This window comes from Sinohyriopsis cumingii, chromosome 3 (genome assembly GCF_028554795.1).
Source record: "Sinohyriopsis cumingii isolate HCF-2022 chromosome 3, ASM2855479v2, whole genome shotgun sequence".
Lineage (NCBI taxonomy): Eukaryota > Metazoa > Mollusca > Bivalvia > Unionida > Unionidae > Sinohyriopsis > Sinohyriopsis cumingii.
Window position 1 is genome coordinate 15025914 of NC_142963.1, and position 27972 is coordinate 15053885.

The window sequence follows — 27972 nt, forward strand, 5'->3', positions numbered from 1 at the left end:
CATTCATGCACAACTAAAAACACCAAATTGTAAGAAGAAAGATTTAATACTAGCACTGTAAGCAAATATAGGATACACAAGTATACGCATTCATTATCTCTCTTACTCGCTCTCTTCCTTTCTCTCAAACACTTTTACCATTATTTAAAATATTTGTTTCTCTCATGGGTAGAATCTGAATGTAAAAGTCTGATTCCCAATCAGTGATAGGCCAATCCCAGTATTACAGTCTATTCTGAGCTGATCCTAGCTCAAGTAGAATTAGTGCTAGGTTGATCCCAGCTCAATGTAAAAGACTAATTCCCAATCGGTGATAGGCCAATCCCAGCATTACAGTGTATTCTGAGCTGATCCCAGCTCAAGTAGTATTAGTGCTAGGTTGATCCCAGCTCAATGTAAAAGACTGATTCCTAATCAGTGCTAGGCTGATCACATCATTCCAATGTATTCTGGGCTAATCCCAGCTCAAGTAGAATTGGTGCTAGGCTGATCCCAGCTCAAGTAGAATTAGTGCTAGGTTGATCCCAGCTCAAGCAGAATTGGTGCTAGGCTGATCCCAGCTCAAGTAGAATTGGTGCTAGGCTGATCACAGCTCAAGTAAAATCAGTGCTAAGCTGATCCTAGCATTTGAGTGTATTCTGAGCTGATCCCAGCTTAAGATATGCATTGCGCTAAGCTGATCTCAGCATCTGCATAAGGTGAGAGCTGGAGGAATCTGCAACTTTTTGAATTTGTTGGCAAAGATTCTGATGCACAGTCTCCATGAATGGCAAGGATTCTGCCTCGTATATTGCGACCATCACTGAAGGGATGGAAGATGTCCTCCCCTAGCACTGCACTGTTGTCCATGACAGGGACATCCGGCGGCAATTATTCTTCATCGCATTGCCCTAAAGATTAGCATGTCAGATTGGTCTGGTCTTCCCTCGTGCCAGTATTACTAGAGTCAATCCATGAGCGAAATACTTTCAGATAACGTAGCCACAGTATTTTGCAATGCCACCATCGTCCTTGACAAGTGAGTCACTGTCGAAACATTAGAATGTGTTGAAGGCACTTCGGGTTGCACATGGGAGAAAATTATCTGTTCCGAGAACTGGCTGACAATCATTATCACTGTTGTAGCTACATTCCTTAAGAAACAAACGAGATTTCATTAATCCCAGGTTGAAAGAAAAAGTTTAGAAAGTTCTTGTCTAGGTTTGACAGAGACCAATTCTCCAGTAATGTCATGTCATAGTTGGCTGATGGTGAGCAAGAGGGTTGATTCAACTGTTACATTGGCCTCTCCAATTCCTATCAGCCGTGTTGTTAATGCTGTCCAAGTGTGGACTACTAACGGGAAAAAAAATCACAACAGAAATGTGAAATCCACCCGACAGAGACCAAAATCAGGAAGATGAGCAGAAAGTTTGTTTAAACGGTGTGGAAAACTACCAAATTCAAATCCAGCACAAATTCATAAAAGTAGTTTGCTGAAGAGACTCTAAATCTGTTGTCTTTGAAAATCCAGAACTGATCACATGGTTCTCTACATGTTCATGCAATGTTATGTAAGATTATCAGCATTGGGTGGCTCTTTGAATTCAGCTGCCAATGCTAACCCATAGGAAAAGTTCTGATCATGCTCACCCCACGTGATCCTCCCACAACCCCCATGATGACAGCAAGTAAAGAGGCTAATAATATCCTCTTGCATAATTCCCTGTCTCAATTCAAGCCAAGGTACATACACAACACCCCTATACAAGTATTGGTCAATGACTAAGCCTTTTAATTTGACATTACATCAGCTTACCATGCCGCCAATTCATCCCTTAATGGTCATTATCAGACAAACTCCATTGCATCACTGGCAATGTGTACCTAAAATAACTCAAAATCATGAAGTTGTGCATAAACCAAAATTTAATAAATTTTCATTTGTAGCCTTTTAGGAAGCCCTAATTAATATAGCAGAATTATCCATGAATTATATCTGCTGACAAGTTCCATACATACAAAGATCTGTTGACAAGTTCCATACATGCAAGGATCATACATGTTGGCAAGTTCCATACATACAAGGATAACATCTGTTGACGAGTTCCATATATACATGGATCATATATCTTGACAAGTTCCATACATACAAGGATCATATATCTTGACAAGTTCCATACATACAAGGATCATATATCTTGACAAGTTCCATACATACAAGGATCATATACGTTGACAAGTTCCATACATACAAGGCTCATAAATGTTGACAAGCTCCATACATACAAGGATAATACCTGTTGACAAGTTCCATACATACAAGGTCATACATGTTGACAAGTTCCATACATACAAGGCTCATATATGTTGACAAGTTCCATACACACATGGATCATATATGTTGACAATTTCCATACATACAAGGATCATATACGCTGACAAGTTCCACAGACACATGGATCATACATGTTGACAAGTTCCATACATATATGCATCATAAATGTTTACAAGTTCCATACACACAGGGATCATATATGTTGACAAGTTTTATATGCACACAGAACAGATCATATCAGTTGACAAGTTCCATACATACAAGGCTCATATATGTTGACAAGTTCCATACATACAAGGCTCATATATGTTGACAAGTTCCATACATACAAGGATCATATATGTTGACAAGTTTTATATGCACACAGAACAGATCATATCAGCTGACAATTTACATACATACAAGGATCATATTAGTTGACTAGTGCCACAGACACATGGATCATACACGTTGACAAGTTCCATACATACAAGGATCATATATGTTGACAAGTTCCATACATACAAGGCTCATATACGTTGACAAGTTCCTTACATACAAGGCTCATATACGTTGACTAGTTGCATACATACAAGGCTCATATACGTTGATAAGTTCCATACATACAAGGCTCATATACGCTGACAAGTTCCATACATACAAGGCTCATACACACTGATAAGTTCCATACATACAAGGCTCATACATGTTGACAAGTTCCATACATACAAGGCTCATATACGTTGACACTGTGATCACATCTTGACAGATAAATATGTAAATCACATCTGCTGATAAATTCAATAATAATAATAATAATGATAATGAGGACTTTGTATAGCGCCTAATCTTTAGAAGCTCTAAGCGCTTTACAACATTAGACAAGACCTATCAGATAAAAAACATATAATGATATGATTACAAAAACAAACACCATGAAATTAGAAAACATTTTTAAAAAAAACATGCTGAGAATATTTAAGGTAGGAAACATTATTAGGTCTTTAAATTTGTTCTTGCAGTCAAAATAAGTCAGTTTTGAGAGCCCTCTTGAATGTGATCACTGTGTCTTTGTGACTAAGTTCAGTGAGCAATTCATTCCACATTGCTGGGCCCTGGTATGCAAAAGAACGCTGTCCATGTGACTTTTCATAGTGGGAATAATGAGTATACGATTGTCAGAAGAGAAGCGTATATATCTTGCTGGTGTGTACACATGGGTGAGGTCAGATAGGTATGTTGAGTCCGACAGTGTAGCACAGAGAACAAATTAACACTGATCATATCCTTTGATAGATTAATATATCAGTCATATCTGTTGATAAATTCCATTCATTGCTAATATCCATTGACATGAAAAGAAGAAATAAGAAGACTCCAACTCTTTGTTTTGCAACCTGGAACATCAGGACCATGTGTCCTGGATTGACCGCTGACCTACAACAGATCGACGATGCACGGAAGACTGCCGTCATTGACAGAGAACTCTTCTGATTGAACACTGACATTGCCTGCCTGCAGGAGACCCGACTGGCTGACAAAAGCACAACCAGGGAAGCCAATTACACGTTCTTTTGGCAGGGGAAGCCCTCGGATGAACCTAGGCAGCATGGTGTAGGCTTTGCCGTAAAGAACACGCTACTCGCCTTCATTGAACCTCCATCATCAGGTACTGAGAGAATCCTTGCCCTCTGGCTGTCAACATCCTTAGTCAACATCTTCAGCATGTACGCCCCAACCCTCTGCTCCACCTACGAGGAGAAAGACAAGTTTTATGAGGCTCTGGATCAGGCAATATCCAGTATCCCCAACAATGAAAGCCTTTACTTACTAGGAGACTTCAATGCTAGAGTGGGAGCTGACCATAAGGCCTGGTCCACCTGTCTCGGCTTTTACGGAAGGGGCAAGATCAACGAGAATGGTCAGCGACTGCTGGAGATGTGCTGCTCCCACAGACTATGTGTGACCAACACTTTCTTCAAATGCAAGGAGATCCACCAGGTGTCGTGGAGACACCCACGTTCATGCCACTGGCACCAGCTAGACCTCGTCATCACCAGGCGTGCAGAACTGGCCAGTGTCCTCCTCACCCGCAGCTACCACAGTGCCAATTGTGACACGGACCATTCCCTCGTGGCCAGCAAGGTGCAAATATTACCCAAGAAGCTGCACCATGCCAAGAAGAAGGGTCACCCATGCATCAACACCTGCTGTGCAAGCAACCCAGAGAAAACACAGCAGTTCATCAGCAAACTGAAGGAAGCCCTCACCAAAGTGACACCTGATGACACCATTGACTCCAAGTGGTCCCATATCCGTGACTCTGTGTACAATTCAGCCATCACAGCTTACGGGAAGAGGGAGTGAAAGAATGTCGACTGGTATGAGGCAAACTGGGAAGAGATGGAGCCCGTGACTGAGGCAAAGAGGAAAGCCCTCCTGGCATACAAGGCTGCACCTAGCCCCAGAACACTACAAGCCCTCAGGATTGCAAGGAACAATGCCCAGAAGACTGCCCGCCGCTGTGACAACACCTACTGGCTGAACCTTTGCAATAGTATACAGACAGCTGCTGACACCGGGGATACAACAGGAATTTATGAGGGTATCAAAAAGGCGACAGGCCTCCCCCAGCTACAAAACCGCCCCCCTCAAGTCCAAGACGGGCGAAGTCATCACAGACCAGGGGAAATGACTGCAGCGATGGGTTAAGCACTATCTCGAGCTATATGCAACCCAAAACAATGTCACTGGAACTGCCCTGGACGCCATTCCAGACCTGCCTGTCATGGAGGAGCTAGACATACAGCACACCCTGGAAGAGCTCAGAAAAGCCATCGATTGCCTTGCCTGTGGAAAGGCTCCTGGAAGCGACGGCATTCCACCTGAAGTCCTCATGAGTGGAAAACCAGCACTGCTCCAGCCCCTACACACATTCCTCTGCCTATGCTGGGAACAGGGATACATCCCACAAGCCATGCGTGACGCCAACATCGTCACTTTGTACAAAAACAAAGGAGACTGTAGTGACTGCAACAATTATCGGGGCATCTCCCTCCTCAGCATCGTTGGAAAGGCTTTCGCCCGTGTTGCCTTGGCACGCTTGCAGATCCTAGCCTCCCGCATCTACCCAGAGTCCCAGTGTGGATTTCGAGCCGGCAGGTCAACTGTAGACATGATCTTCTCACTACGTCAGCTGCAGGAGAAATGTTGCGAGCAGCAGATGCCCCTCTACATTGCCTTCATAGACCTGACGAAGGCGTCTGACCTGGTTAGTCGGAGTGGACTCTTCAGACTCCTGCAGAAGATCGGCTGCCCCCCCATCTGCTTGCTGTCATCATGTCGTTCCACGAGAACATGCACAGCACAGTGTGCTTCAATGGCGCAACATCTGAAGCATTCCCAGTCATCAGCGGAGTCAAACAAGGCTGTGTCCTTGTGCCGACGCTCTTTGCCATCTTCTTCTCCATGCTTCTCCAGTATGCATTCAAGGACTGCAGTGAGGGAGTGTACATCCATACCAGGGCTGACGGCAAGCTGTTCAACATCGCCTGTCTCCATGCTGAGACTAAATTCACAGAGGTACTCATCCATGAATTGCTCTTCGCCGACAATGCAGCCTTGACATCACACATGGAAGATGGACTGCAGCAGCTGGTATGCCGTCTCTCCCATGCTTGTAAGGAATTTGGACTGACCATCAGTTTGAAGAAAATGAATGTCATGGCGCAGGACGCAGACTCCCCTCCCTCTGTCACCATCGATGGGTACAACTTGGAAGTTGTTGAGAACTTCACATACCTCGGGTCTAACATCTCCAGCTCACTCTCCATTGATTCTGAGGTGAACGGCAGGATTGCCAAGGCAGCAGCAGTGATGGCCAGACTTAACCAGAGAGTCTGGAACAACCCCAACCTCACAGAGAAGACCAAACTGCGTGTCTACCAAGCCTGCGTACTCAGCTCACTTCTCTATAGCAGCGAAACATGGACCACCTATGCAAGACACGAGAGAAAACTCAACAGCTTCCACCTGAGATGACCATCAGTTTGAAGAAAACGAACGTCATGGCACAGGACGCAGACTCCCCTCCCTCTGTCACCATCGATGGGTACAACTTGGAAGAAAACTCAACAGCTTCCACCTGAGATGTCTGCAGCGCATTCTGCACATCCAGTGGCAGGACAAAGTACCCAATACAGAGGTTCTAGAACGCGCCAACATGAACAGCATGTTCTCCATTCTCAGCGAGAGGCACCTTCGCTGGCTTGGCCATGTCAAAAGAATGGACCCAGGTCACATTCCCAAGGACCTGTTATATGGGGAGTTAGCAGAAGGTGCATGACCAACTGGTCGACCACATCTGCGCTACAAAGATGTTTGCAAGAAGGACATGAAGACGGCAAACATAAATGTCAACGACTGGGAGAGCTGTGCAAACAACTGTTCCAGCTGGCGCCTAGCTGTCAGGCAGGGAGTTCAAAACGCAGAGGAAGAGAGAAGAATAAAACAAGCTGAAAAGAGAGCTAGAAAGAAGGATAGACAAAAGCTTACTTTGGAGCTACGCCATTGTTTTCTGTAGACGGACGGATGCCAAGATTAATCATATTCATTTAGGAATTACATCATTTTGTTATATTCATTGGTATGTACAGCATTAATTTACATCATAAATAAACATCTCATTCACATGAGCGTGTTCAGTGTCACTACATTCAATCCTACCAAGCTTCATCTTGTTACATCTGGACAGAAACAACAAAATTTTTTTTTTTAAAATGTCTAACAAGCTTGACAAATGACTATTCTCAATTTAAAACAGCTTTCATTATTAGGTGCTTACACTGAGACCCAAGGTCATAGTTCAATATGTCATGGACATGTGGTTGTGTCTTAAACAATGCAAAAAACCATTTGATTTCAGCTGAAGTGTAGAGCAAAATTAGAACATAATGATGGTATCTTTTTCCCATAAATCAACTTTCTCCAAGCAGAAAATAATCATATTTCTTTTAGCTCCTTGCTGCAGATATAAATATTATGGGATATGATTCTGATTTTTGGCTGATGTGCCTATGAACAAAATACTCTAAATAATTACATTTCGTCAAGACATACATTTCTGGGATTCACTCTGACTAAGAGTGACTAAGAACATTGATTCCAAACATTATGTTTGTTAACTTGCAAACTTTCCTGAAAAAATTATTTCAAATTTAACTATTTCTATGATGTTTGAAAAAATAAAATATAAAAAAGGTATTACTTTTCACTTTTTCAGGGTAATTTGTGTATGAACATGGAATGAATTGCCCACTGAACTTAGACACAAAGACACAGTGATCCCATTCAACAATTTATACCCCTACTACTAGCACTATTAGGACCCCATCTAGTAGCACTACTAGTAACCCTACTACTAGTACCCCTACTACTAGCACTATTAGTACCCCTACTACTAGCACTATTAGTACCCCTACTACTAGCACTATTAGTACCCCTACTACTAGCACTATTAGTACCCATACTATTAGTACCCCTACTACTAGCACTTTTAGTACCCACACTACTAGCACTATTAGTACCCCTACTACTAGCACTTTTAGTACCCACACTACTAGCACTATTAGTACCCCTATAATTAGCACTATTAGTACCTCTACTACTAGCACTATTAGGACCCCTACTAGTAGCACTATAACTAAACCTACTACTAGCACTATTAGTAACCCTACTACTAGCACTTTTAGTACCCACACTACTAGCACTATTAGTACCCCTACTACTAGCACTTTTAGTACCCACACTACTAGCACTATTAGTACCCATACTATTAGCACTATTAGTACCTCTACTACTACCACTATTAGGATGCCTACTTACTACTAGCACAATCAGTACACCTACTAGTAGCACTATTAGTACCCACACTACTAGCACTATTAGGACCCCTACTACTAGCACTATTAGTACCCCTACTACAAGCACTATTAGTACCCACGCTACTAGCACTATTAGTACCCCTATAATTAGCACTATTAGTACCTCTACTACTAGCACTATTAGGACCCCTACTACTAGCACTATTAGTACCTCTACTACTAGCACTATTAGGACTCCTACTACTAGCACTATTAGTACCCCTACTACAAGCACTATTAGTACCCACGCTACTAGCACTATTAGTACCCCTATAATTAGCACTATTAGTACCTCTACTACTAGCACTATTAGGACTCCTACTTACTACTAGCACTATTAGTACACCTACTACTACCACTATTAGTACCCCTACTACTAGCATTACCATGCTGAGGCTACAACATCGTAGCTAGCTGCTGCTCTAAACAATGGTGATAAGCATATTTAAAATCTTTCTTGCAAAGATCATAAAATGCCAGTCCTCTGGCATTCAGTTTTCTCATGAACTGACCAACTAAATTTCCATCACACTTTTGCTTGAGCCATTCACATTTCTACAGTTTTGAGACTTTTATCCAAACTTTTTGGCATCTTGTTCTCTCTCAAAAACTTGAAGTGCTATGTTCTGAAAGCATGCTTATTTCTTTCGATTTCCATCAGTTTCCACTAAACAGAGATTAATTGGATGAGTAGAAACTTTGACCAGTCAGAATACTCTTTACAATGATCACATGTTAAATAATACATGGAACAAATACTTTACAAGGAACCTTGCGCAATAGGACTAGATGGACTCTTTTTCAAAACCAGATTAGAGACTATAAAAAGTGGACTACATCAAAAATCTTAATGTTTCTTGTCAAGAGAAAAGCAGAACTCTGCTTTAATGCAGAGAAAAATCATGTCTGAAATGTTGCAGTCACATTTGACATCAGATGGGCACCATTTTCATTTAGCAGACATCATCAGGAGTGTTCTGGCAAAAACCCAATGTCAATATGACTTTTCTTTCAGGAGTAACGATACGATTTTCAGGATGGCTGCCATGTTTGATGTCTGATCGACACCATTTTCATTTAGGACCAAGTAAACATCACTGGAAGTCTTTCAGTGAAAACCTGGTGTACGGGAGGAGTAGAAATAACAAATTTCAAGATGGTTGCTGTGGCAGCCATATTGGATATCTGAGCAGAACCATTTTCATTTAGGTTTAACTGGACCATGGGATGAATGTGTGTGAAAAAATTCATGGTAGGTAGCTTAGGAGGAGTAACAATAACAAGCTTGTGCTAACAGACCAACTGAAGATGGACAGATGAAAGGCCATACCATAGGCTCTTCTGGTCTATGGCCAGTAGAGCTAAAAACATTCTCAATATCTTAAGAAGATATATGGACTGATGTAAATTACTTACAACTCCAGTCTTAATTTAGTCTCATCTTTCTTCTCAATATCATTGCACTTTTTCCCAAAATGTTCAGACCACTCTACCTGGCAGTGACGACAGGATTCCTGCAAGTAAAAAAGTAACCATCAGAAGTATTCTTATTCAATAATTAAAAAATGGGAAAACATGCATCCATGAAATATGCCTGAAATAGATGACATGATGAGTTTAATGCCATGAACAGCCCCCTTGTTTAAGTCTTCTGTGTAGGCACTAGTTGTGTATGATTGACTCAAGTCCTCTATGAAAGGACTTGGAGAGTATGGTTGACTTTACAGTACAGTTGGCTTTAGTCCTCTATGAAGGCACTTGTATAGAATGGCTGACTTGCATCGCCTATGAAGGCACTAGTACAGTATGTCTGACTTGCATCCTCTATGAAGACACTAGTACAGTATGGTTGACATAAGTCCCCTATAAAGGCACTAGTACAGTATGGCTGACACAAGTCCTCTATGAAGGCACTAGTACAGTATGGCTGGCACAAGTCCTCTATGAAGGTACTAGTACGGCTGACATAAGTCCCCTATAAAGGCACTAGTACAGTATGGCTGACATAAGTCCTCTATGAAGGCACAAGTCCTCTATGAAGGTACTAGTACAGTATGGTTGACTCAAGTCCTCTATGAAGGCACTAGTACAGTACAGTTGGCTTAGTCCTCTATGAAGGCACTAGTATGTAGGCAGCAAGAAACGTACATAGCTCATATGTTTAATGAACACTTAAATATCAATCTCTCCTTCTTCCAGCTCAACTCTGTTAGGGCTCTATCAAAGTCAAAATCTTCAAACAAAACCAAGAATTCTGAAATTTTGCTGCACATTTTGGTTTCTTTTTTAATGGTACACCTAACTCAGCATCTCATGCTGCAGTTCAGATATCATCATCTGTTCTGTTTTATATATATTATCGTCTGTTTTAAATATCATCATCTATTTCAGAAGAAACTCCACTATTTTCTTCCTTCTGTTCACATTCCACATTCCCACCACCAATGACGTGGATGTAGAAAATAATCAGTAATTGTTACGTCTCACCATGACTGATTTCACTTTCTGCAAAACGGACCAAAGTTTATGCATGTGGACATGAAAGAAAAGGGTATCAATTACAGAACCCCTCTAGGACACATATCTTTCAGTAATAAAGAATTAATGGGATTTCCAAGTATAATTTTATACTAATGGTTTGTGCAGACTCTGGAGTAGTATGGTGATAAATAAAAATATCCTTACTTTTGAATTTTAAATTCTTATTTGTTCAATGTATCATAACAGAAATACATTTTGTATACTGCCACACAAAGTAAATTTTTATATGTGTGACTTTGAACTAATTTGCAGGAGTTCTCCATCACCAGTTCCCAAGTGTGTGAATACATTAAATTTTGCGCAAATCATATGATGGTCAGCCCTGGGAGCATCTCTGTAATTGTGTTGAATATATTCTTAATATAAGACCAATCATGACCACACCTCTGAACTTGAAACCAAAAGACTCTACTAGTACTTTTACAGCCTCAGTTGTAAGCCATCCAAAGTTATATTAAAGAATTTACTCAGTAACAAAAGTTATTATACAAAACCCATTTTTCTTTGAATTACAGTGACCTTTGATGCTTTGACAATAAAATCTATAGTCTGCTTCCATATCTAAAATGCAGACCATAAAATCTATAGTCTGCTTCCATATCTAAATGCTTTGACAATAAAATCTATAGTCTGCTTCCCATATCTAAAATGCAGACAATAAAATCTATAGTCTGCTTCCATATCTAAATGCTTTGACAATAAAATCTATAGTCTGCTTCCCATATCTAAAATGCAGACAATAAAATCTATAGTCTGCTTCCATATCTAAATGCTTTGACAATAAAATCTATAGTCTGCTTCCATATCTAAAGTGCAGACCATAAAATCTATAGTCTGCTTCAATATCTAAATGCTTTGACCATAAAATCTATAGTCTGCTTCCATATCTAAAGCTTTGACCATAAAATCTATGGTCTGCTTCCATATCTAAAGTGCAGACCATAAAATCTATAGTCTGCTTCCATATCTAAATGCTTTGACCATAAAATCTATAGTCTGCTTCCATATCTAAATGCTTTGACCATAAAATCTAGTCTGCTTCCATATCTAAATGCTTTGACCATACAATCTATAGTCTGCTTCCATATCTAAATGCTTTGACCATAAAATCAATAGTCTGCTTCCATATCTAAATGCTCTGACCATAAAATCTATAGTCTGCTTCCATATCTAAATGCTTTGACCATAAAATCTATAGTCTGCTCCCATATCTAAAGTGCAAACTTTATTGAAGGACCTAAAAATCTTGTGCAAAAAATGACCTTGATCTATTACCCCAATATCAAAAGGTTTCTATTCACCAGAACACACAAGTCATCCTCAAACATTGGCAACTGTACATGGTAGCTATTTCTGTGCAGAAGTGATTTATCTTTTTTCAATCAATGATCCTGACTTTTGACATTCTGGAAACTATTGATTGAGACAAACCCATTAATTAATAGTGTCATTTCTTATCCTAAGCAATGTCATAAAAGCTTCACAACTGTAAATGGTTGACAACTTGAGTTTCTGTGAGGAAAACATGTATGTTTATTCAATGAATGTAACCATACACTTTAACCTGGGTGAAGTTAATGAAATAACACATCTCACCAAAGGAATACAGAAGATCTCAAATAAGCATTTAATATTTAATTGATGAAACAAGTTGAATAATCTCAAACTTTTGGAAGCCATTGGGCACTGACTTACAAAAAGTGGAAATTATTAAACTTGTTTTATCAATAAGAAATCCTTTGAAACTCTGTTTATGAAAAAGCTGCTATTCTGAAAGATAAATGGCAAAAAGAAGAACAAATAAAACTGTCAGAAATTGTATTGCTGCCTCAAATGTTGTGAATCATAATTGCTGCACCATAAAACAGTAGTCCCAGGTATAAGTTGACATAAAGTATGCATTTAACAGATCAGCAACATAAAACAGTAGTCCCAGGTATAAGTTGACATAAAGTATGCATTTAACAGATCAGCACCATAAAACAGTAGTCTCAGGTATAAGTTGACATAAAGTATGCATTTAACAGATCAGCACCATAAAACAGTAGTCCCAGGTAGAAGTTGACATAAAGAATGCATTTAACAGATCAGCAACATAAAACAGTAGTCCCAGGTAGAAGTTGACATAAAGTATGCATTTAACAGATCAGCACCATAAAACAGTAGTCTCAGGTATAAGTTGACATAAAGTATGCATTTAACAGATCAGCACCATAAAACAGTAGTCCCAGGTATAAGTTGACATAAAGTATGCATTTAACAGATCAGCACCATAAAACAGTAGTCTCAGGTATAAGTTGACATAAAGTATGCATTTAACAGATCAGCACCATAAAACAGTAGTCCCAGGTATAAGTTGACATAAAGTATGCATTTAACAGATCAGCAACATAAAACAGTAGTCCCAGGTATAAGTTGACATAAAGTATGCATTTAACAGATCAGCACCATAAAACAGTAGTCTCAGGTATAAGTTGACATAAAGTATGCATTTAACAGATCAGCACCATAAAACAGTAGTCCCAGGTAGAAGTTGACATAAAGTATGCATTTAACAGATCAGCACCATAAAACAGTAGTCCCAGGTATAAGTTGACATAAAGTATGCATTTAACAGATCAGCACCATAAAACAGTAGTCTCAGGTAGAAGTTGACATAAAGAATGCATTTAACAGATCAGCAACATAAAACAGTAGTCCCCGGTATAAGTTGACATAAAGTATGCATTTAACAGATCAGCACCATAAAACAGTAGTCTCAGGTATAAGTTGACATAAAGTATGCATTTAACAGATCAGCACCATAAAACAGTAGTCTCAGGTATAAGTTGACATAAAGTATGCATTTAACAGATCAGCACCATAAAACAGTAGTCCCAGGTATAAGTTGACATAAAGTATGCATTTAACAGATCAGCAACATAAAACAGTAGTCCCAGGTATAAGTTGATATAAAGTATGCATTTAACAGATCAGGTATAAGTTGACATAAAGTATGCATTTAACAGATCAGCAACATTTTCCATAGCAATCATTTGAAACAATGTTTGAAGAAAGGCAATGTCTTTAATGTTTGAAGAAAGGCAATGTCTTTAATGTTTGAAGGAAGGCAATGTCTTTAATGTTTGAAGAAAGACAATGTCTTTAATGTTTGAAGAAAGGCAATGTCTTTAATGTTTATTTATTAATTAAAAAGAGAACATAATTTTAATGCCAACACATCCACATGAGGTTTCTGGTGATTCAATTTACTTAAGGTCTATGTGCCATTCTTGTCCTTTACACCATGTATACTGGCAATATGACTTCCACAGCCGAAACTATCCATTGTAATTACTTCTAACTGATAGGAGAAGCTGGATTACATTGTTTAATGACAGACGGGTATAAATATTTAATCAGCTGCCACTAAAGCAATCAGTTTTGACTTATATTTATCTATATATGACTGTTGTACACATTCTGCCAGAACAACAAAAGGACTTTTAGGGCTATGTACATTTCTCTGGACTAGTGTGCACATTCCCTTAAACAAGTAACCTTATATGACTGCCTCTTTTGGTTTCGTTTAATGCCATCTTTCAATATTTGATACATGGCAGCCAGTATATATCTAGTGAAGGAAGAACTCTGAAACATCCATTTTGGAGAATTAGTGAAAATATTTTCAATTTGCTGATTCTGGCAGCCACATCTGAGGTCAGATTGGTACCATTTTCATTCTGGAGCAACTAGGTATAACAATCTGGTAAAAACCCTGTGTCAATATGACTTTCCATATAGGAGCAGAAATATTAAAAAGTTTTGAAAGATGTCTGCCATGGTGACCATACAGGCTGTTAGATCAATACTATTTTCAGTTAGTAACTAGACGTCACAAGAGGTCTGCTGGTGAAAACTCTATGACTTTCTGTCTAGGAGGAGTATCCATTATTATTTTTAATATGGCCACTGGTTTGGTCATACTGGATATCAGATGGACACAATTTTTATTTTAGACTAACAAGGTACCATAACAAATCTTCGGTTGAATTTTCCATGGCAATGGCTTTCCATTCAGCAGAAGTATAAATAACAAAAAAAATTTCAAGCTGGCAATATTGGATGTCAGATTGACACCAGACCAACTAGATACCAAAAGTAGATTTTTGGCGAAAACACCATGCCAATATGAATTTCCATTCAGTGTTTGTGTTCAAAAGTATCCCTCAAGAAAGGCCACCCCTCTAACACAACCAGTAGCCAACATACTTGGGCAAAAATTTTACCCCTAACAAGTGGCGACATTTTATTATTAATATTTGTCCAGAACCAATATTTAATTCATATGGTAAATAGGTAAATATCATCTTGACCAGTGTCCAGACGTCAGGTTTTCATTACTGAAAGAAGTGCTGGTTAAAGTACATGTATAAGAAAGGTTAGTATTATTAATGCTGACATTTAAAGGAAATGGGGTCAGTTTTGGGCTTCACACAGTGGTTTTTTATTATTATTTTATGTTATGAATACAACCAGACGTAATTCTCCAGATCATATCATGGGCAGCATAGGCTAAATATAGATTTTGTGGACTGAACAAAACTGGATACCAGACAAAGACCCTAAAATCGTGTCCTTGATAAACAAGGAATTTTCATTTCGCCACAAACATTTCATCTGCATAATTAAATTGCAATACTGTCCAACAAGCAACACAGGAATAAATTGTTAAAAAAAAACTTTAACATGTCATCACATAAATGGAGAAATAATACTCCCGAAAGAAAAGTGAAGAGTCCACTTGATGATAAATTTTATGTTGGGAAGATTCAACAGATCAGAAGAATATTCTGTAGCCATGGGAAAATTAAATAAATGGAAAGAGAATTATTTTAAATACAAAAGAAAGTATGTACCAATATATAAATAACATGTTTTAATGGTTTTGCAATGTGCATGCCAAAACTACCCAACTCACATTTAACGTCTAAGAATGAGAACTATTAATTTATGTTACCTTGAAAAAAGTCTGCTTTTAAGACAAGAACATTTTAAAAATTAGTACTACTTTTAAAGATATTAACTGTTTTAAGTTATATGTAGATTTCTTACTATGTACACATACATCTCATAATTATAGTCCCCCCTCTGGATAGGCCACCCATCTTATACAGCCACTTTCCTGGTGTAGAAGGGGTTGCCGTACAAGAGGGGGACCATTGTATCAGTTTCTGTTAAGGAGAAGCAATAACATGATGATCACATACTGGATTCAGATCAGCTACATTTCCATTAAGGACAAACTAGTTATTACAAGAAATCTTTTACTAAAACTCATGTTGACATGACGATACTATTAGGAGCATACTGATGTCCAAGTGGACACATGTTGATATGACCATACTATTAGGAGGATACTGATGTCCAAGTGGACACATGTTGATATGACCATACTATTAGGAGGATACTGGATGTCCAAGTGGACACATGTTGATATGACCATACTATTAGGAGCATACTGATGTCCAAGTGGACACATGTTGATATGACCATACTATTAGGAGGATACTGGATGTCCAAGTGGACACATGTTGATATGACCATACTATTAGGAGCATACTGGATATCCAAGTGGACACATGTTGATATGACCATACTATTAGGAGGATAATGGATGTCCAAGTGGACACATGTTGACATGACGATACTATTAGGAGCATACTGATGTCCAAGTGGACACATGTTGATATGACCATACTATTAGGAGGATACTGGATGTCCAAGTGGACACATGTTGACATGACGATACTATTAGGAGCATACTGATGTCCAAGTGGACACATGTTGATATGACCATACTATTAGGAGGATACTGGATGTCCAAGTGGACACATGTTGATATGACCATACTATTAGGAGCATACTGATGTCCAAGTGGACACATGTTGATATGACCATACTATTAGGAGCATACTGGATGTCCAAGTGGACACATGTTGACATGACGATACTATTAGGAGCATACTGATGTCCAAGTGGACACATGTTGATATGACCATACTATTAGGAGGATAATGGATGTCCAAGTGGACACATGTTGACATGACGATACTATTAAGAGCATACTGATGTCCAAGTGGACACATGTTGATATGACCATACTATTAGGAGGATACTGGATGTCCAAGTGGACACATGTTGATATGACCATACTATTAGGAGCATACTGATGTCCAAGTGGACACATGTTGATATGACCATACTATTAGGAGCATACTGGATGTCCAAGTGGACACATGTTGATATGACCATACTATTAGGAGCATACTGGATATCCAAGTGGACACATGTTGATATGACCATACTATTAGGAGGATAATGGATGTCCAAGTGGACACATATTGATATGACCATACTATTAGGAGGATACTGGATATCCAAGTGGACACATGTTGATATGACCATACTATTAGGAGGATACTGGATGTCCAAGTGGACACATGTTGATATGACCATACTATTAGGAGGATACTGGATGTCCAAGTGGACACAAGTTGATATGACCATACCATTAGGAGGATACTGGATGTCCAAGTGGACACATGTTCATCTAGGACCAACTATGTTTTCTGGTGAAAATCACATCCTGATATGAAGATCCATTCAGGAAAAGTAGCAATGATAATATTTTCATCATGGCAGATGGTACCATTTACATTTACGTACAACTAGACATCCTGTTTAAGTAGTCTGTTAGTAAAATCTCCATGGGGATATGACCATCCATTCAGCTGGCCTAATACTTCAAATCCACTGACCAGCATCATTTTAATTTATGACCTACTAGATCTTCGGATGAATGTATGTGCAAAGTTTGATGACAATGCTCCAAGCAGTTTAGGAGGAATAGTGAAACCAAACTTGTGTTAATGGACAGACCAATGATGGATGATGTGTAGTGGAATACATGCCAACACCGAAAGTGCTATAAGCATAATAATTGCTATTTGAAGTGTTTTCTGATATAAAAAGTCCAATCTAGCTATTACATGCCATAATTATGGTACATTGTATGAAAATTTTTACATATTTATGTGTTATGAAACTGGTTCTACAGCTGGTCAAAATCACAAATGAGCAAAATCATGTACCAGCAGATTAGAACCAAAATACAAGCATAAAACACTGACAACAAATTAATAATATTCGATGCTAACTTCAAGTAGTCTACATGTCTAACTTAGCTGAATGATCATAAAATGTTCACTAAATTTCTGAGAGCTGTATTGCATCACTCACATTCTTCTTTTCAGATTTGTAAAATGGTACGGATTTGTTCTTTATCTGATCTGACATGTTTTGATGTTTGAAAAGATCCATCCATCTGCTCTAACATGTTTTCATCACATAACATTCACAAGTCGCCCTGTCATGCCTGTTTTGATTAACATCTGGGTGTCATTTCTTTTGAAGTACAGACTGGTCAGCTAACTGTATATCATGAATGTGTCAGGCCAAGTTTCAAATCAAAGAAACCCTTTTATGTTCTTGGAGATTTGTCAGATACAGTTGCTATAAATAGGAAAGTAGGAAAGCACCTGCAGGTCAAGGATGTACAAATGTAATCTCAACCTATCCTTATGCAGCAGTCTTCATTTTCAAAACATTCTTAAATTTATACAATGAATGGAATTGAAGAGATGATGATAAAAATGACAATCACAATTTTTACTGCATTAATTTTATTTCATTTTTTAATGTACCTGAAAAGCATAATCTATATACAGTTGAGCATACATCATAATTAGGTGGAAAAAAGGGTAACATTTACTCCAGAAGAGGAGTTGTTGTTGTTGCTGTTATAGGGTTTAATGCCTTTTTTCAGCACAAGATAGGCTATACATGGTGGCCAGTATAAATGGTGCAGGAAGAACCTGGGAAAACCTGGGGAAGAACCATCAACCCATGAGAAGCTAATGGCAAGCTTTCTCACACACCCACATTGGCCAAGCCTGAGACTCAAACCCATGCAGATAGGGGAGATGGGCCCCACTACAGAAGAGTAATGGCTGGCATGTATGAACAGGCCATCCCATAAGCTCCCCTAGTCCATACACGCCAACCTCAAGAGAGGTATAATTTTTAGCAATATAAGTGGCATTTTCTGCTCAGTTTTTATCAGCAAAAAGGTGTAAACTTTTTATTACTATTACTGCTCTGATGGCCTGATTGGTCAGAGCATCTGCCTCATATGCAGGAAGTCATGGGTTTTAACACCAGCCAAGTCATGCAAAAGACTAACAAAAATTGTACAAGCAGCTGCCTCACTTGGCGCTCAGGATTAAGAGGTTAGTGTTAGGACCGGTCGACCTGGTGTCAGGATAATGAGACTGGGTAGGACATCATGCTACATGTCTGCATCATGATGCCCCAGTGCTGGACATCACTATAAACTGCCACACTGCAGCCACTGTAGCAATATGACTCAATATTTGTTAAAGCTATGTTAAAAATCCAAATCACACATATATTACTAGTATTAATATTAGTACCCCAACTTTGCTGAGGCTATGACATCGTAGCTAATATATTATATGCCATGATTACAGTATACTGTATGAAAAATGTATTATATGCCATGATTGCAGTGTACTGTATGAAAAATGTATTATATGCCATGATTACAGTGTACTGTATGAAAAATGTATTATATGCCATGATTGCAGTATACTGTATGAAAAATGTATTATATGCCATGATTACAGTGTACTGTATGAAAAATGTATTATATGCCATGATTGCAGTATACTGTATGAAAAATGTATTATATGCCATGATTACAGTGTACTGTATGAAAAATGTATTATATGCCATGATTACAGTGTACTGTATGAAAAATGTATTATATGCCATGATTGCAGTGTACTGTATGAAAAATGTATTATATGCCATGATTGCAGTGTACTGTATGAAAAATGTATTATATGCCATGATTGCAGTGTACTGTATGAAAAATGTATTATATGCCATGATTGCAGTGTACTGTATGAAAAATGTATTATATGCCATGATTACAGTGTACTGTATGAAAAATGTATTATATGCCATGATTACAGTGTACTGTATGAAAAATGTATTATATGCCATGATTGCAGTGTACTGTATGAAAAATGTATTATATGCCATGATTGCAGTATACTGTATGAAAAATGTATTATATGCCATGAATACAGTGTACTGTATGAAAAATGCATTATATGCAATGATTACAGTATACTGTATGAAAATATATATGCCATAATTGCAGTATACTGTATGAAAAATGTATTATATGCAATGATTACAGTATACTGTATGAAAATATACATGCCATGATTGCAGTATACTGTATGAAAATATATATGCCATGATTGAAAAAATGGGCGAAATCAATACTTGGAAAAATTGGTCAACATCAATACTTGGAAAAATTGGGTGAAATCAATACTTGGCAAAAACTGGGCAAATTCAATGTGGATTAGAACCAGAATACAGACACAGAACACACTGACAAATTATTTGTATTCAACACTCACTTTTTAACTTTTCAAAAGGAACATTATGTCCACACATTTTACAATGAGCTCAGAGTGCTGTATTGCATTACTCTCGTATTCTTCTTTACAAACTTTTCAAGCAGTGTTGATTTGTCCTTTTTCTGATCGGACATGTTTTGGTGCTTAAAAAGATCCATCTGCTCTAAGAATGTTCATCCACAAGTCAAACCATAAAAGCCTGTTTTGATTAATATCTGGTGCCATTTTCTTTAAAAGTACAGACTGGTCAGCTAACTAATGTGATTATCAATATAATGAACATGCAAGACAAAGATTCAAATGACAGAAACCCATATGTTTTCTTGTAAATGAGTCATAGGCAGTTGCTTTAAATAGAAAACTAGGAAATACATGAAGATCTGATGGACAAATTAACTCTTACACTATTCTTGCGCAGCAGAATTTTAAGAATATTCTCAAATTTTTATGAGAGAAATTAAAGAGATGATAATATAAATGACAAAACTACTTTTTATTAATTTATTTTCATTTTCTATGTACAGAAAAAGCATAATCTGTATTCAGGTGAGAGCAAGATGCAATTCAGTGACAAAAGCATAATGGTTAAGCTAAAAGAGTAAGAGCATGTATGCTGAACTACGGCCAGTAGAGTTAAAAATGAATTATTAATGGACAACATGCTGGCTTGCTACCTTGGAGCTATGCAAAACCTACTGGTCAGTTCCACTAAGATCAACTGGTGAAGTATTATTTATCAGGTCATCAAATAAGTCTTTCAGGATGACCAAAGTTAGTTGTTGCTGCTAGTATCTTTTTTATTTACTTCAGGCCATGGCTTCACATATTTTGCTCTAAAGGCATCATGCACAGACACAATATGACACAAAATATGTGGTGTGTGGGACTAATGGAATGTCTAGACTAGACCCTAGGGAGTGGGACTAATGGAATGTCTAGACTAGACCCTAGGGAGTGGGACTAATGGAATGTCTAGACTAGACCCTAGGGAGTGGGACTAATGGAATGTCTAGACTAGACCCTAGGGAGTGGGACTAATGAAATGTCTAGACTAGACCCAAGGGAGTGGGACTAATGGAATGTCTAGATTAGACCCTAGGGAAATTTTTATATTATAGAGATTTTTATTATAGGCTTCTATTTTTTTTTGATGTCCAGGAAATAACCTTTCACACCTCTTTCGTCTTGTGTTTTGTCTTAAAAGAGTGTTGAAACAACTGGAAAAACATAATAACCAGTCAAGGGGTACCTCTACTGATTGTCAGACAGAACAAATGTGCAAACTAGATTTAGCCACCTCTAAATTTTAGTTTGCAAGAATGTTTATTTGGCAGTTTAATGGATAAAGAAATCAAAGACAAGCTGATATATAGCATATCTGATAACTCCAATAGCCAATGGTCAGAGTATCTTCCAGTCAAAACCTTTGATCTATTGGAGCTGTCCGGCGTATATAAGGTTCACAGGATCTCTTGTATTGATTACAACAAGTAATAACCACAAACACTGTACATAACAATAACCACAAGCACTGTACATAACAATAACCACAAGCACTGTACATAACAAAAATGAAATAAATATTTTCATTACACCTTCAGATTTGTGTACATGATTTAAAATCTTCTCTTACGATTTTTGTTGAGACTAAAAATTCAAAGAAAAGTTTCCATCATACTGGTAAATAAAATTCTAGGTGAGGAGCTCATTAACATGGAATCCTGTGTCTCACATTGATACATTAAGTTCTGGGTGAGGAGCTCATTAACATGGAACCCTGTGATTCACACTGATACATTAAGTTCTAGGTAAGGAGCTCATTAACATGGAATCCTGTGACTCACATTGATACATTAAGTTCTGGGTGAGGAGCTCAATAACATGGAACCCTGTCACTCACATTGATACATTAAGTTCTGGGAGAGGAACTCAATGACATGGAACCCTGTGTCTCACATTGATACATTAAGTTCTAGGTGAGGAGCTCATTAACATGGAATCCTGTGTCTCACATTGATACATTAAGTTCTAAGTGAGGAACTCATTAACATAGAATCCTGTGTCTCACATTGATACATTAAGTTCTAGGTAAGGAGCTCATTAACATGGAATCCTGTGTCTCACATTGACACATTAAGTTCTAGGTGAGGATCTCATTAACATAGAATCCTGTGTCTCACATTGATACATTAAGTTCTAGGTGAGGAGCTCATTAACATCGAATCGTGTCTCACATTGATACATTAAGTTCTAGGTGAGGAGCTCATTAACATGGAATCCTGTGTCTCACATTGATACATTAAGTTCTAGGTGAGGAGCTCATTGACATAGAACCCTGTGTCTCACATTGATACATTAAGTTCTGGGTGAGGAACTCAATGACATGGAACCCTGTCACTCACACTGATACATTAAGTTCTAGGTGAGGAACTCATTAACATGGAATCATGTGTCTCACATTGATACATTAAGTTCTAGGTGAGCAGCTCATTAACATGGAATCATGTGTCTCATATTGATACATTAAGTTCTAGGTGAGGAGCTCAATAACATGGAACCCTGTCACTCACATTGATACATTAAGTTCTGGGTGAGGAACTCAATGACATGGAACCCTGTGTCTCACATTGATACATTAAGTTCTGGGTGAGGAACTCAATGACATGGGACCCTGTGTCTCACATTGATACATTAAGTTCTATGTGAGGAACACATTAACATGGAATCATGTGTCTCATATTGATACATTAAGTTCTAGGTGAGGAGCTCATTAACATGGAATCATGTGTCTCATATTGATACATTAAGTTCTATGTGAGGAACTCAATAACATGGAATCCTGTGTCTCACATTGATACATTAAGTTCTGGGTGAGGAACTCAATGACATGGAACCTTGTGTCTCACATTGATACATTAAGTTCTAGGTGAGGAGCTCATTAACATTGAATCATGTGTCTCACATTGATACATTAAGTTCTAGGTGAGGAGCTCATTAACATGGAATCATGTGTCTCAGATTGATACATTAAGTTCTGGGTGAGGAACTCAATGACATGGAACCCTGTGTCTCACATTGATACATTAAGTTCTAGGTGAGGAGCTCATTAACATGGAATCCTGTGTCTCACATTGATACATTAAGTTCTAGGTGAGGAGCTCATTAACATGGAATCCTGTGTCTCATATTGATACATTAAGTTCTAGGTGAGGAGCTCAATAACATGGAACCCTGTCACTCACATTGATACATTAAGTTCTAGGTGAGGAGCTCAATAACATGGAACCCTGTGTCTCACATTGATACATTAAGTTCTGGGTGAGGAACTCAATGACATGGAACCCTGTGTCTCACACTGATACATTAAGTTCTATGTGAGGAACTCAATAACATGGAATCCTGTGTCTCTCATTGATACATTAAGTTCTGGGTGAGGAACTCAATGACATGGACTCTGTGTCTCACATTGATACATTAAGTTCTAGGTGAGGAGCTCAATAACATGGAACCCTGTGTCTCACATTGATACATTAAGTTCTAGGTGAGGAGCTCATTAACATGGAATCCTGTGTCTCACATTGATACATTAAGTTCTAGGTGAGGAGCTGATTAACATGGAATCATGTGTCTCATATTGATACATTAAGTTCTAGGTGAGGAGCTCAATAACATGGAACCCTGTCACTCACATTGATACATTAAGTTCTAGGTGAGGAGCTCAATAACATGGAACCCTGTGTCTCACATTGATACATTAAGTTCTGGGTGAGGAACTCAATGACATGGAACCCTGTGTCTCACACTGATACATTAAGTTCTATGTGAGGAACTCAATAACATGAAATCCTGTGTCTCTCATTGATACATTAAGTTCTGGGTGAGGAACTCAATGACATGGACTCTGTGTCTCACATTGATACATTAAGTTCTAGGTGAGGAGCTCAATAACATGGAACCCTGTGTCTCACATTGATACATTAAGTTCTGGGTGAGGAACTCAAAGACATTGAACCCTGTGTCTCTGATACATTAAGTTCTGGGTGAGGAACTCAATAACATGGAACCCTATGACTCATATTCATACATTAAGTTTAGGTGAGGAGCTCAATAACATGGAACACTGTGACTCACATTGATACATTAAGTTCTGGGTGAGGAACTCAATAACATGGAATTCTGTGTCTCACATTGATACATAAAGTTCTGGGTGAGGAGCTCATTAACATGGAACCCTGTTTCTCACTTACCTCTTTTGCACACTGATAGATTCTCCATCCCTCCATATAACTCACCATGCTAATGTTGGTAACAAAGAACCTAATACAGTACAACTATGCCCTAACTTATGCACAACACAAGCTTAGAACTGCAATGAAAATTTTACATTAGATTCTGAGCCTCGAGTGTCTAAAGCACTCACCATTCCAAATTCATGCATGGGTTCAAGCCTCGAGTGGCAGTGTGGTCTAAAGCACTCACCATTCCAAATTCATGCATGCGTTCAAGCTTCAAATGGCACTGTGGTCTAAAGCACTCACCATTCCAAATTCATGCATGGGTTCAAGCCTCGAATGGCAGTGTGGTCTAAAGCAATCACCATTCCAAATTCATACATGGGTTCAAGCCTCGAGTGGCAGTGTAGTCTAAAGCACTCACCATTTAAAATTCATGCACGGGTTCAAGCCTTGAATGGCAGTGTGGTCTAAAGCAATCACCATTCCAAATTCATGCATGGGTTCAAGCCTTGAGTGGCAGTGTGGTCTAAAGCACTCACCATTCCAAATTCATGCATGGGTTCAAGTCTCGAGTGGCAGTGTGGTCTAAAGCACTCACCATTCCAAATTCATGCATGGGTTCAAGCCTCGATTGGTCTAAAGCACACACCATTCCAAATTCATGCATGGGTTCAAGCCTCAAATGGCAGTGTGGTCTAAAGCACTCACCATTCCAAATTCATGCATGGGTTCAAGCCTCAAATGGCAGTGTGGTCTAAAGCACACACCATTCCAAATTCATGCATGGGTTCAAGCCTCGAGTGGCAGTGTGGTCTAAAGCACTCACCATTCCAAATTCATGCATGGGTTCAAGTCTTGGGCTCAGCTATTGTGGGTACATGAGAAAGCTTGCCAGTAGCTTCTCATGGGTTGGTGCTTCTTCCTCCACCATTCATAATGGCCATCATGTATAGCCTATCTTGTGCTGAAAAATGGTGTTAAACCTCAACAACGACAATGAAAATAACAAAAACAGCAAAATTAGGTTCTGGTATAAACATCACTAAACTTATCTGAATAACAATTTACAAATTTTTCTACATTTTCAAGGAAGTTCAATCCATTAGTTTTAAGTACATATGCACCAAGACTATTTTACTTATGTAAAATGTTTATGATATATGAACAACAGTCCCTCAAAGGGACTGACACTATACTGATCTAAAAGAATTTCAAGGAGTTTTAGACAAGACCATTTAATCTTTTAAACTGTAATTTGCTTCAAGATTTTCAAAGCAGCTACGATGTTGTACTTATTGTATGTCTTTTGGTAAAACTCCATGGGACAAGTGACAAAAGAAATTTTAAAACAGTCTTCATTTCAGTCATATCAGATGTACACTAGCACCATTTTCATTTATGACAAACTAGGTATTATAAGAAGTCTATTGGTGAAAACTATACTGATATTGGCATTCATTTTGGAGACAAGTAGAGATAATATTTTCATGGTACGAGTTCCCATTCAGGAGTAGCAATAAAATGATTTGTCAAGATTGCTGCTGTGGCAGCAATGTTGTACATCACATCGACAGTTTTCACATCGAGACCAAATGGAAATTATAAGATCTATTAGCCTATGTTGCACCTTGAGCAAGCTCAGGAATCACCCCCCCCCCATTTAACAAATCCTTACATCTTGATCATTACGGGGGTGGTGGACAGAAGTACATACAATTTTCCACTGTCAGCATAAATAAAGTTCAACATGGAAGACATACATTTGTTAGTGCAAAGATGATAACAACAACTCTCATACCAAGGATATGGTGGAATAACCCCTCCCACACTGTTGGATAGGCAGGCTAAAATTAGGAAATGCCTACCTTCATACATGATGAATTCTGACATGTGAACACTGTATATGTAGAATCCAAGACTGCAGCAAAATCACAAAAGGGACACCTGAAAGATAGATCATATCCAAAAGTTTCTTTTCTGAAATAATATTTGTTTACTATATTGGTATGGAAAAATATGTATTGCTCAGAAAAATAAAAATATCACAAAGAGCGCTATGATATTGCCTTGTATTAACAGTTCTGTGTTGGCACTAGTACGCTATGGCTGGTAGGAACTAAATGCAATGTGCAGCAACGATTTTTTTTTCTTCATTAGACCTGCCATGACTTTTGATCTTTAGACTGTAGGTTTTTGAATACCTTCAGTGAAAACCATCCAAAAAGTTTCAGACTCCAGAATCTGTAGGTTTCTTGAATACCTTCAATGAAAACCATCCACAAAGTTTCAGACTCCAGAATCTGTAGGATTCTTGAATACTTTCAGTGAATACCATCCACAAAGTTTCAGACTCCAGAATCTGAAGGATTCTTGAATACTTTCAGTGAATACCATCCACAAAGTTTCAGACTCCAGAATCTGAAGGATTCTTGAATACTTTCAGTGAATACCATCCACAAAGTTTCAGACTCCAGAATCTGTAGGATTCTTGAATACTTTCAGTGAATACCATCCACAAAGTTTCAGACTCCAGAATCTGAAGGTTTCTTGAATACCTTCACTGAAAACCATCCACAAAGTTTCATCAAGAACTTACTCTACAACAGAGGTTATTCTGCCAAACCCATTTTTCTTTGAGTGACCTTAACAGTTAACATTCTGACCCCAAAATAAATATACATTAGGTGTAAGCCCTCCACAATCTCTCTTTAAGGTGCTAAATTTATTATGTAAAATTCATTTTCCTCTACTTTAAACGTGATCCAGACACTGGACCTTCCAACTGTAAAATCAATAGGCTTCTCTCTTACCAAATGTGAAAGAATATGACCAGTAACTGAAATTTTCGTGCAAAAACCATTTTCCTTCGTTCTGTCACAGAGTTCTTGACATTTGACCTTTCAACTCCAAAACCAACATGCTACTTCCCTACTCTATATGCAAGCCATCCACAAGTTTAGTCGAGGTCTGTGTTGTAGAAATGGGTTTTTTGTGTGTGCAGAAGCCATTTTTCTTCTTTGTCAGTGACTTTAACTTTTGACCCCAACATTCGAAGGCTTCTTCTGTACCACCAGGTGCAAGCTATCCACATTTTCATAGCTGTTCACAACTTGAGTTTGCAGAAAACATTTGCTTTTTTCAGTCCCAGTTACCTTGAGCCTTTGATAATTTTAAACAAATGGAAAGAGTTCTTCTATACCCGAACTACAAGCCATCCAAAAGTTGTGGAAACTGAAAGATGGTGAACTGTGGGTATTGTGCAGAAACTATTCTTCTTTTCTTAGTCATATTCTTCTTTTCTTAGTCACAATGACCTACACCTTTTAGCCCTGACTTTGAAAGAGTTCACCAAGTGCAAGCAATACAGCGAGTTTGGTAACTGTTAGATCGCAGACAACTCTAGTTATTGCACAAAACAACTT

General features: G+C 38.3%; 1 protein-coding gene across 1 annotated transcript in view; it reads right to left on the minus strand.

Moving 5' to 3' along the window:
• Positions 1 to 27972, minus strand: part of LOC149802479 (uncharacterized) — a 228787-nt gene that overhangs the window by 41069 nt on the left and 159746 nt on the right. Inside the window, exons 14-15 of the mRNA XM_089951718.1 lie at positions 26416 to 26494; positions 9634 to 9731 (exon numbers count right to left, since the gene is read on the minus strand). Of these exons, the coding sequence (XP_089807844.1) occupies positions 9634 to 9731; positions 26416 to 26494 (177 nt within the window). The remainder of the gene's footprint in view (positions 1 to 9633; positions 9732 to 26415; positions 26495 to 27972) is intronic.